The sequence below is a fragment of the Neltuma alba genome, unplaced genomic scaffold, assembly GCF_004799145.2.
Source record: "Neltuma alba isolate B1F8T4 unplaced genomic scaffold, ASM479914v2 tig00011574_pilon, whole genome shotgun sequence".
Lineage (NCBI taxonomy): Eukaryota > Viridiplantae > Streptophyta > Magnoliopsida > Fabales > Fabaceae > Neltuma > Neltuma alba.
The window spans coordinates 375350-387599 of record NW_021636228.1 but is presented as its reverse complement, the minus strand read 5'-3'; the positions used below and the strand labels follow the sequence as shown (position 1 = coordinate 387599).

The window sequence follows — 12250 nt, the reverse complement described above, 5'->3', positions numbered from 1 at the left end:
AAGTGGGTACAGAGCCAATCTTAGCAGCTAACACTACTAAGAAGTTCACTACTTTCGCCAACAGAGATGTTGAGGGTGAGTTTCTAGAATTTGCTTTCCCTTATTGGGTTCAAACACTTCTTTTCCAAAGCCTACATAAACATTCATATAACCATATTCACAAATCACTCGATTTACGAGAGAAGTGTACCATTACAACGATGACGCAGAGGAAAGCACATATGAACATAAGGAAGGTTGAAATCGAAAGTGATATGGCGGAGTGCCGTGAATCTCACAAAAAAGACTGTAATGCCCCCGTTTTATGTTTGTACCTAAGGCTATTCATATTGGGACAGGACAAAATGCAGGACAGCCTTGTTCCATCCTAGGACATACATTCATATTTTTTTTAAAATTTTTGTTATAGATTATTTTTGTTTATCTATTCTAGCAACAACAAAAAATAAATATTAAGCATAAAAAAGTAAATAGAAGTCACATAAAAAATTAAAATCAAAATGGCAACACAATTTTTTTCATTGAAAATTAAAAAAAAAATCTCGCGAGACATTTTGGTCCCGTCCCATCTTGATTAGAACCTGGATGGCTTTGGGACAAGATGAGACATGGGACGGGATTGTCCTAATGCCGTTCTATCCCGTGAGCATCCCTATTGACAGCTGAAAGTGTGACATACAAACGAGACATGGGTCGAGGTTGTCTAAATTTCATCCTGTCCAGTGAACATCCCTATTGATAGTTAAACGTGTGAAAGACAGAAAACAAAAACTTTCCACTGCCAAGAATCAAAGTCTCCAGGGTGAGAGCCAAGTATCCTAATCAGCTAGACAACAACGGATTGAAGGTTTAAACATTAGATAACTAAATTCTGATTATAATTACAAAGCATATAAGTGGCTGGCCCATGCTAATGTGAGTCCAAGTTGTGCAATAGGAAGTCTTCTCCTAAACCTTATCCCTAACGTTTGGCTAACTCACACACCACTTTTGTCACTTTCAGTCTCCATAGTCCACGCGCCATTCTTTACTTCTTCTCTCAGAAAAGCCAAACTGAATGTAGGGAATGACAATAAAAAAGAATGAAGTCTTAATCTCAAGCTCTAGAGTCTTTGAGGTAAAAGTGGCTTCAGGATAAAAATATATTCAATCTTAATAATATTTATTATTTCAAAATTATTAAAACATAATCTTATAAAAAAATCATTAGTAGGTAAAACTATGTTGTTAATCCTTCAACTTTATATAAATTTAAGTATGATCTCTTAACTTTGAAAATTATACTTTTAGTTTTTTAATTCTAAAATTGTTAACATAAAAATAATAACAATTAAAATAATCTTCGATATTGTATTAAGTTTAATTTTTAAAACAATCATGATTGTTAATAAAAAACATCATTTAAGCCTAAAAATTTTAAGATTAAAAGACTAAATGCACACTTTTATCAACCCATATATGTTACCATAAACTTGGGTTAGCATATGTTAATATCATTAATTACTTGGTGGGGGCCCAATAAATAAAAATCTACGACCAAATGAATTCATATATAATTAATTGACAATGGGATGACAGTGAAAACAAGGGTCGTGATCATCATCCGCTCCTTTTTCAATCAATATTGTAATTTTTTGGCCCACTTCAATAATTCTCTTCGGCTACAATTCAAAGTTGGTCCCCTGCACAGCTAATTGGATCTTATAATTAGAACCAAATAAAAAGTCAAATTGGGTCTTATAATAAAGACCGGAGGAGTATTATTATATGATATGATATGATTAACACGCGGCTCGTTGTGGTCCTTCATACTTAAAAATATCTACAATTCCCTCAGGAGGGTCTGAAGTTGCGTGGAAACCGTACAACAAAGTTGGGCCTCAAGCTTATTCTTTTTTTTTTGGTGAGTTTTTTTTTTTGCCTTTAACTGATTTTTTAAATTTTACAAGTTTTCTGATTTTCTATCATTAAATTATGTTCCTGATCTCATAAAGGCATTCTTAGTTTTCTTTAATTTATCAGAACCTTGGCCGTTATCTATAATTTTACAAATCAGACGTACTAAGTTAGTTGCTTCTCATTTTTCACTTGATAAGTATATCAAGAGGTCACCATATAGAATGGCCAATAGTTCATAAAAAGTTAATGTTAAAATGGGATTTTTTTTATAAAAAAAAGTACTAAATATGGGGAATCTAAACAAGAGGAGTTTGAAAATTTGAGTAGCCATATTAACATGTTGTATAAGGTCATAAATTGTCATGCATTATCCCAATAATGGAAACCCCACAGCATTGACCCAATTACATGGACTTGAATCCTATCTAAACCAGTGACTTTGCAGCCACTCCTCCCAACTAAAGCTTCAGATCTGCTTCTTTTTTTTCTTCTCCATCGTTTCACATATCTCCTCCTTTCTCCCTTTTGCTAATTTCTACTGCTTTCCCAGTTTTTTCTTTTCACTTCATCATCCCTGCAGTTTCCTCTGTGTTATATATTCGGCTTTTTGATTCCCTTTTTCCTTTGTCTTTTCTTGAAAAAACAAAAAAAAATCCTAAATTTTTTGCTTTTTGCATTTTTTGTGCTGGCAATTCAATTCTCAGCTGTTGTGATATTTTTAACTTTATTTTGCTAGTTTTGTGATCTTTCTTCAAGGAGAAAAAGTCCCAAAAATAATTTTTTTTTTAAAGTGTTCTTTCAATTTGTGACGGCTCATATCTCAAAAAAAAAAAAACTCGTTATTCCCGATGATTTTATTTTTGGTAAGTTCGACTTTTTCCTGTATTTTTATTGCTTAGTTAATGTTGTTTTTCCTGTTTGATTTCACAAATTCATTGTCTTTCTTGGAAAACTTTCAGATTTTATAGTTGTCTTGGATTTTGTGAAGCATCAGTTTCTTAAAGTTGTCCAAAACACCGTTAAAAAAAAAAAAACAGAGAAATCTTTCATGCTTGATCTCCATATTGGAACGCTGGGGGAAGCTGATTACTGTTGGGAAATCTAAGGATTATATAGCTTGAAACTGCAAAGTTTCACATCGGCCACTACTGTAAGTTTGAAAATATGGATTTATGCTAAATCAGTCTCTGCTTAATTGATCTGCGTTTACAAAGTTTAATTGTATTTCAACTTTTGCAGCATATTTATGCATTTCTGAATACAGGGAGTAGCAGCAAGAAGAAGAAGAAACGTGTTCCAGCCATCGTAAAGATACCTAAGGTGTGGCTCCCTCATTTGAATATTTGAATTTTTTTTTTCAAAGTTCTCATTTAATATAGGTGTGGCTCCCTCAGGTTTACATGTTGAAGATACTCTCTTGTGTGCTTTGTTTAAGTAAAATATAATGGGCTTTCTAACCAAAAATATATAAGGCTTTCCTTCTAAATATATATATAGGCCAAAGTATATATATTTGATCCTTTAACTTCATGTAAGGTTTCATTTTGGTCCTTTAACTTAAAAAGTATATTTTTAGTCCTTTAATCCTAAAATTGTTAATTTTAAATGATGATATTTTTAACACTCATGGTGGTTTTAAAAATTAAACTTAATATATTAATATTTAGTAATATTTTATCAATATTTAACAGCTCAATATCATTATTTTTTGTTACCAATTTTAATGTTAGAGGACTAGAAATTTACTTTTTAAAGTTAAAAGATCAAAATGAAAAATTATGTAAAGTAAAATGACTAAAAATATACATGAGGACTAAATAATTAATTTTTCGTAAAAAGTATCATTTTACTTCTTGGTTCCATTTTTAACACCATTAAAAATATTTCCATAAAAATTCGATGGTTTTCATTAAAGAGAAATATTTTGGTCCAAAATGTGTAATTAATATTGTGGTGTGCGAAAATATAATCTTAAAAATATAAAGACGGTTTGTTTTGCACAAATTTTAATTTTATAAGTTTATAAATTGTTTAAAAATAAAAACAATTCTTTCTAATTAAATGTAAAATAAATGGGACGTCATTACATTTTATTTTTCCTTTAAATACTTTCGTAAGTTTGTTTCGTGTTCGCTTAACTTAATGAATTGGTCTTAAGAAAACAATATATTAATTGCAAGTTATAAACACATCATCTCGTACTTAAATCAGGATTTCTTTTAACAGTTTCAACAAAATTCTTGAAATGTTATATGAATTGAGAGCGTAAAATGGATTTCATGAAATTCTGATGAAACATGTAGATGAAATTATGAAATAGATGAGAACGAGAATTTAAAATTTAAATCTTGAAGATGAGAACTTGAGGATATGCCAGGGGAAGTCGAGAGATTAGAAAAGAGGGGTAACGGAAAACGGGAAAAGAAGATCAAGAGATAAATTGAAAAAAAAAAACAAAGAATATAATTAAGATAATGAGAGAGAAAGATAAGAGATACGGAAAAGCGCTTTATTTTTATTTTTTTGGGCTAACGAAAGCCGGGGTTTAATGCTTACAAAGATTTTAATATTTTAAAAAATTTCATATAACCTTCTGTCAATTTTTTTTTTTTTTGCCAATAATTTCATAGGTTTCCTAAAATTGCAATGCTGTTTTACAAAAGATATAGTTTTAGCAAAAAAGAGCAGCCAGTGATTATACTTTTGGATTTCTCATTTTCATTCCCCAACACTTTGAGATCAGAAAAAAGATTGATTCCTCCAACTTTTTAGCCCAATTTTTCGACCTGAAGCACCAAGTAAAAAGTACGATCACTTACGCATAAGTTGCAGTCAGTGTCTAGAGTATTTTTTCTGCATGAACAAATACTTCTGCATGAACAACACAAGATTAATTGAGTTTTGGCTATATCTTTTTAACAGAGCACAAATTAAATGGATATTACTGGCGGAACATTGAGCAGTTTTGTTGACAAGTTCTGGGACCTAGTGCTGGACCCAACTTGCGAGCAGTTTCATCATCTGTTTCACTATCATAGAAACATTAAGCAGCTCAATGAACGACTTGTGGAACTCGTCGATGAAAGAAGCTCCATACAACATCAAATAGATGAGGCTACAAACAATGCAGAACAAATTGAAGACAAGGTTCTTCATTGGTTGCGCAAAGTAGATGAGATTTCAGAGCAAATTCAAAAGTTTCATGAAGAAGAGAGTCAAACAAAAACAGAGTGTAGCGTAACTTCATGTCCCAACCCGTGGCTGCGCTATAAATTAAGCAAAAGAGCAAAGGCAATGGCACAAGAAGTTGTTGAAATTTGTAGAAAGGGAAATTTCAATACAGTTTCATATCGCGTTCTTCCCCCGTCCATGCCAGAATTAGTCAACAGAGAAAGCGATGAAGGAATTGGTTCAAGAGTGCAGCTTGTGAATCGAATTATGGAGGAATTACGGAATCCAAGTGTTAATATGATCGGATTGTGTGGGCCTGGTGGTGTTGGCAAGACCACTATAGCTAAAGAGGTAGCAAAGAGCCAAAAGATGTTTTCAAAGGTGATCATGGCGACTATTTCTGATGAGTTGAATGTTGAGAAGATTCAAGGCCAGATTGCTGAGAAGCTGGGTATGCAACTCAATGAAAAGACTGAAGAAGTAAGAGCTTGTCGTCTCTGTGAGAGGTTAAAGCTAGAGAAGAATATGCTCCTCATATTGGACGATCTTTGGGAGGAACTTGATTTGGGGAAGCGTTGGAATTCCCTTTGTTGATGTTGAAAATTATAGCAAAAAGGACGGAGGTTGCAAAATTTTACTAACTTCAAGGAATGAAACGCTACTGTCACACCGCATGAAATGTCAAAAACTTATCAAAATAGGTGTTTTGTTAGAGAATGAAGCATTGGAGTTGTTCAAGAGGATTGCTGAACTTTCTGCTGATTCAAGCGATCTTGAGCTGATATCTATAGCCTCTGAGATTGTTCAAAAGTGTGGACGCTTGCCGCTAGCGATTGCTACAGCTGCTAAGGCATTGAGGGGAAAAAATCTGGATGAGTGGAAAGATTACCTTGCACGATGGAAAAATCATTTAAGGAGAAACAACACAGGAATTAAAGAGGTGGATTCTTCTTTGAAGTTGAGCTACGATCCTCTAAGCTTGGAGAATAAAACTATGTTCTTGCTCTCTGCCATGTTGTCCCATGATCCCTCAATTGATGACCTGCTCATGTACTCTCTGGGATTAGATATTCTTGAAGGCATAGAAAACATAGAAGAAGCCCACGTTGGAATATGTGCTATTGTAAGTAAGCTAAAATCATTAAACTTATTTCTTGATAGCTTTTCTGGTCGTCGTGTTACAATACATGACGTCTTTCGAGATGTTGCATTATCAATTGCTTCCAATGAATTAAATGTTTTCATTGTGAGGCATAGAAGCTTGAAAGAATGGCCAGACAAAAATAAGCTAGAAGGCTACAAGGGAATTTGCTTACAAGAGAGTGACATCAGTGAGCTTCCAGAAGAGCTGCATGGTCCAAGATTAGAATTTTTTCTACTAGACAGCACAAAGCGTGATTTGACCATATCCAACATGTTGTTCAAATCTTCAAGGGAGATGAAAGTGTTGGCTTTTACCAATGTGCATTTTTCATCACTACCATCACTTAGTTTCTTACAAAAACTAAAAACATTGTGTCTACACTCTTGCTTACTGGAAGATATAGCTGAGGTTAGAAGCTTGAAGAATTTAAAAGTCCTGAGTCTTGCCTACTCTGAAATTCAACGACTACCAGCTGAATTGGCACAACTGACTTCTTTACAAATGCTGAATTTGGCCCACTGCTCTGAACTCAAAGTGATTCCCCCAAAGCTCCTATCTAGCTTGAAAAAATTGGAAGTTTTGTACATGGGAAATAGCTTTAATCGATGGAAAGTTGAAGGATCTAGTGAAGCTATTGAAAATGCAAGTCTTGAAGAGTTAAAGGATTTGCCGATCTCTTCACTAGATGTTCATATTCCTAATGTCTCTATGTTGCCGGAGAACTTGTTCTTAGATATGCATTTGAAGAGATACAGAATACTCATTGGACAGCATTGGGAATGGCAAGGCAATTATGAAAGCTCAAAGATATTGAAAATTGAGCTTGAGAGTAGCATCCATTTGAACACTGGGGTTCGAAAGTTAATGAGGGGAGCTGAAGATTTGTATTTTTATGGATCTAATGGGCTTGAAAATGTTCTTCGTGGTCATGATGGAAGAGCATTTCCACATTTAAGGCATCTTCAGATTGAAAGTAATGATACTATTCGATACATTGTTTTGAACTCGGCACATCATGAAGCTGCAAAAAATAACGTATCTAATAAAATGTCGAAGTTACTTCTCAACCAGGTATGTTCAGATTATTTTATCTTCTTACAAAACTTCAAAATTATATGCAAAAATCATTTTGACTTGAATTACTTGCTTTTCTATTAGGCAATTATGGAAGTTTGCAATCAGCTAATAGAAGAGAAAAGCTAACTTCAAGTATTAAAATAAATAATGAAGCCTCAAATTATTTGTTTTACATCCTAAAAACACGTCAACTTGATTTTTTGAGTATTTTAAATATGAATTGTTTCTGTTACTGAAATAGTAATTATGAGCATTTTAGATGCTCTGAATAACGACCTTGTTGGGCAGGCATGCTAGAACTAGCTACTTTGCTCGTGTGTTTGCCGGATTGTTTTTCTTATTTTGATCTAATTTTTAAAAAAATGAAATCTACAAAAATTACATTCACTGGAATTACTTACTTTGGTATTGGGCTAGTTACTATAGCATTTTGCAGTTCTTTCACTTTTTTAATTACTTAATTTTGTATTTTGTGACTGTGAAATTTCGAGTTGAACTTTCAGCACCCGCTTGAAAAATATTGTGGTAGATAAGATTTTTATTTAGACATTTAAACAATCTTTCATTAAAAGTAAGCCTACGAATTATAAGTTATTTGTGTTTAATCATATTTTGTTTCAACAGGTGTTACTTCCAAAATTAGAGATTTTGGAATTGTCCAATTCAATCAGTTTGATTCCATTGATATGGGATGACCAACTTTCACACACCTCATTTAGCAATTTGAAAACATTGATTGTGAAAAATTGTGGCTTTTATCAAATTGGTGCCCCTTCATGTGCTGAAGTCTTTAAACAATTTAGGAGCATTGAAAGTCGAGGATTGTCACATGTTGGAGATCGTGTTTGATTTTGAAGATTTGAATGAATATAAAGAGAAGATATCATCATCACTGAAGGTTGTGCCATTGAAAACGTTAATGCTATATAGATTGCCAAAATTGAAGAATGTGTGGAGCAATCATTGTCAGGGATATGTCTCCTTCCCAAGTCTAAGGAATGTATCTGCTTACGATTGTGAAAGCCTCACAAGTATGTTTCCTGCATCTATAGTCAAAGGTGTGCTTCGTGATCTTGAACAGCTTCATATATCTGATTGTGGTATAGAGGTAATTGTCGCAAAAGATCAAGTTTCAGAATCTGTTACTTCTACATTTGAGTTTCCTAGGCTGACTTCCCTCGAGCTTTCTTTCCTTCAAAATTTGAAGAACTTCTATCCACAAAGACACACATTAGAATGGCCACAACTTCGGCAATTATCTATTAGATATTGTGATGAAATAGAGATATTTGAAAAGGAAGTCTCAAGTTCACCAGAAATACATGAGGAAAAGAGCACATTAGACTCAAAATATCTTCTACTGTCCCATGACAAGGTACATTTCTCAATTAGCTATTAATGTGTTATTTATTTTAAAATAAGCTAATGCAAAAGCAAACATAACTTGAAGCATTAAAATAACTAATGAAACATCAAATTATTTTGTTTAACAACCTAAAAGCATTTGAATTTGATATTTTTGAGCATTCAAATATGTGAATTATTCCTATTATTACTAAAATATTTATTAGAGTATAATACAATTTAGGGTTTGATGACTGGCTTTAAAAAATAAAAAAGAATAATTAATTATAATTATTTTAATTAATAGATTTTATAAATAATTTTCTGTTCTTTCTTTTTAAAAGAATGACTCCAATCCTCAGCTTCCACTTCTCACACAAAAAAGGTGTGTTGTTCAATTAAGAAAGGGGACAGGTTCCCCCCCCCCCCAAAGACACTATATGCTTAAATTTAATATTTCTCTTTTAAAAAGAAGCAGGAATAGCGTTTGTGGGTCATAATCAAATATTGAAACTCCCAACTAAAAATTTATTTAATTGATCATAATTAAGAATTGAAATTCATGAAATATACGTTTGTCAAAATTATGGATGCATCAAATTGTGATTCACAAAAATTTAGTTTAGGGTTTGATGATTGCCTTTAAAAAAACTAAAAAAGAATAATTCATAACAATTATTTTAATCAATAGATTTTATAAATAATTTTCCATTCTTTTTAAAGGTTTGTTGTTGAATCAAGGGAGGGGACAGGGTTTCTGTCTTTTTTTTTCCCTAGACATTCTAAGCTTTAATTTAATATTTTTTTTTTTAAAAAGAAGGGAGGTGTAATGTTTGCGTGTCACAACCTTGCAAAGATGGAAGTTCTAGACTAAAAATTTATGTTCGTTTGAATTTATCATTATTGATATTTGATATGTCAACATTGTGGATGCATCAAATTTAATTTGAAGATACCCTCATAAAAATCGCATATGGCTTTTGACGTATTAATTAATTGGTACAGTTAGCTACTATTTATGTATTGTGCAGGATATTCGTAATTTGGAGGAGTTGAGATTGGATGGTAAAGGAGCTGAGATGATAGGGAGTGGCCACTTTCCAACATACCACTTCCCCAAAGTAAAACTGCTCGATCTATCTGTACAAAAAGCCACAACTATATCGTACAAATCTTTGTTGATGAGCTTTCCAAAATTAGAGGAGTTAGAGTTGCGTGGTGACATTAAGAAGGCTTTTGGAGGGGACGAAGTTCCCTTTCCAATAAAATTAACTCTTCAGAATCTTTACAAGATGAAAAGCTTGGAACCATCCTTAGTTTCTTTACCAAATCTCACACATCTTACAGTGACATGTCCTTATGGGCTGACCACTTTGATGACGTCATCAACTGCACGAAGCTTGGTCCATCTCACGCATCTCTCAATTGCTCACTGCGATCGAATAGGGGAAATCATATCGAAGCACGAAGGAGAGGATGATGAGGATAAGGAAATCTTTTTCAACAAATTGCAGTACTTGCAACTTTGTGACCTACCAAGACTAAAGAGATTTTGCGGCCATAATTATACTTTCAGGTTTCCATTATTGGATACTCTAATCATAGAAAGATGTCCAAAACTGGAAATATTCTCTCCAGGACTCATTGATACACCATCTCTTCAAAGCATTCAGTTGTCACACGGTGGGGGAAAGCGTCATGAAATTTGGGACACCAACCTTAACAAAACAATCCACCAACAGGTGCGTCTAGCGTGCTTAGTTCTTTCTATTTCCAGATTTTACAAAAGTACTCATATATAAATTTCCATGTTTATGATATTTAATATAAATCTCCCTGTACATATTTTGGTTTAATTAAAGATTCTACTAAACTTTAAGTATAATCTTATTACATCACTTTAATTACAAATTAAACACCACAAACAATTTCATCATAATTAATTAATGGGATGCATAGCGGAATGCTTTAATATTATTGTTCTTTAATTTTTTGTCGTAGTTGATATCGTTATTTCTTTTCCAAGATTAATTTTAAAAATTAATGAACTCAAAATGTTTGACACTTGTTTGATTAGGAAGACAATGGGCAACAAAATTATTCATAGTTTTCTTTCTTCTAGCTAGTGGGCGTATTTGACTTGGGAGTCAATAAAAATAAATTATTATGGCTACGCTACTGATTCAATATGAAGTTACGTGATATAAAAGTAGGGCATTATTATTTATAAACTTTTCTTAGTACGAAATATCAAATTATGTAATTATAATCGAATAATATCTGTGCCTATGCATAATTGTTTTACAGAGATTGGTCACTAAAAGAGAGATGGTGTTATATGAGGATGATGTTAGCATGATAAGGAATGACCAATTTCCAGCGCACCATTTTTCTCACGTGGAAATTCTTCGCATAGAAAAATTTCGTGATAAAGGGGTAACATTTCCGTATACATTGCTTGGAAGATTTCTGAAGCTGAACGAACTTCATGTGAATCTTAGTTCCTTTGAGGAGATATTCCCATCACATTCACACAGTATTGATCACATTCCACCATTCAAGGAACTCTGCCTTGCCAATTTGACGGTGCTGGAGGTGTCCGGATGTCGTCAGCTCATTCATTTAATGACAAATTCAACTGCAAAAAGCTTGATCAATCTTAAAACACTGAGGATAAGGTACTGCTATAAGATGGAAGAAATTGTAATGAAACAGGAAGGAGAGGATGATGAGGGCAAGGAAATCGTTTTCAGCAAACTGAAGCTTTTGGAACTTGAATATTTACAAGGATTGAAGAGATTCTGTGGCCACAGTTATACTTTTAGGTTTCCATTATTAGAATGTTTAACTATAACAGATTGTCCTCGGCTCACAATGTTCTGTCCAGGTAACATTCATGCCCCGCATCTTCAAAGCATTCAAGTATATAGGGACAGATTTGATCATCATAAAGATATTTGGATGACCGATCTTAACAATACCATCCAACATCGGTTTATTACTCCAGAGGTATGTCCACCATTCTGACTTTCTTATTTTCTACTTTTTAAATAATTCCTCACCGTCTACAAAATTTAGGATGAGGTAACTATTTAATACAGATATTGAAGTTGTTCGGTCGGCTCCCATAAATTAAAAACTTTTCATGTTACAAGACTCTAATTGCACGCAAATGCTGATAAATGAATGTGGTAGACTGCAAATAGTGTTGCAATGTTTGGTACCTTTTTTACTAGAAAGAAAGGGAGCTAAAAAATGATTCAAAGATTTTTTTTTACTTTAAAATATGGATGTGATTTTAGAAGCAAATCAATGATGAAAAATACAAATATTAGAAAAAATTGACCAATTGATAAGAAAGATTTTATCTACAATAAAAAAACGAAAATTACTATTTTAAAAAATATCTTGACCTAAATTATTAAACAGCCTTCTTATAGTAATAATTTATCAATAATCATTTTATATGTAATTTTCACTTTCAAAAGCCTAAAGCTAAATGTGAATTCGGAGGAGATGATAGTTTTTTTTCCCAATTTAATTTAGAGTAAAAAAGCGGGTATAAAATTAATTTATTTTTTCCTAATTTTAATGCATGGATGTATTTTTGGGGAA

The 12250-nt window shown here is 32.8% G+C and overlaps 2 protein-coding genes and 1 pseudogene across 2 annotated transcripts; all 3 read left to right on the top strand.

Annotated features, from left to right (window-relative positions):
* Window positions 1-2602: 2602 nt before the first annotated feature.
* Window positions 2603-8254, top strand: LOC114715111 (probable disease resistance protein At4g27220; annotated as a pseudogene).
* LOC114715091 (uncharacterized) lies at window positions 8211-9857 on the top strand. Its single transcript, XM_028899895.1, has 3 exons — window positions 8211-8666; window positions 9667-9800; window positions 9836-9857. Exons 1-3 carry the CDS (start codon window positions 8211-8213, stop codon window positions 9855-9857), a joined length of 612 nt encoding a protein of 203 aa, XP_028755728.1.
* Window positions 9858-9925: 68 nt separating this feature from the next.
* LOC114715112 (uncharacterized) lies at window positions 9926-11641 on the top strand. Its single transcript, XM_028899905.1, has 3 exons — window positions 9926-10377; window positions 10943-11071; window positions 11197-11641. The coding sequence occupies exons 1-3, from the start codon at window positions 9928-9930 to the stop codon at window positions 11296-11298; spliced, it is 681 nt and encodes a 226-aa protein (XP_028755738.1). The 5' UTR covers window positions 9926-9927; the 3' UTR covers window positions 11299-11641.
* Window positions 11642-12250: the final 609 nt, after the last annotated feature.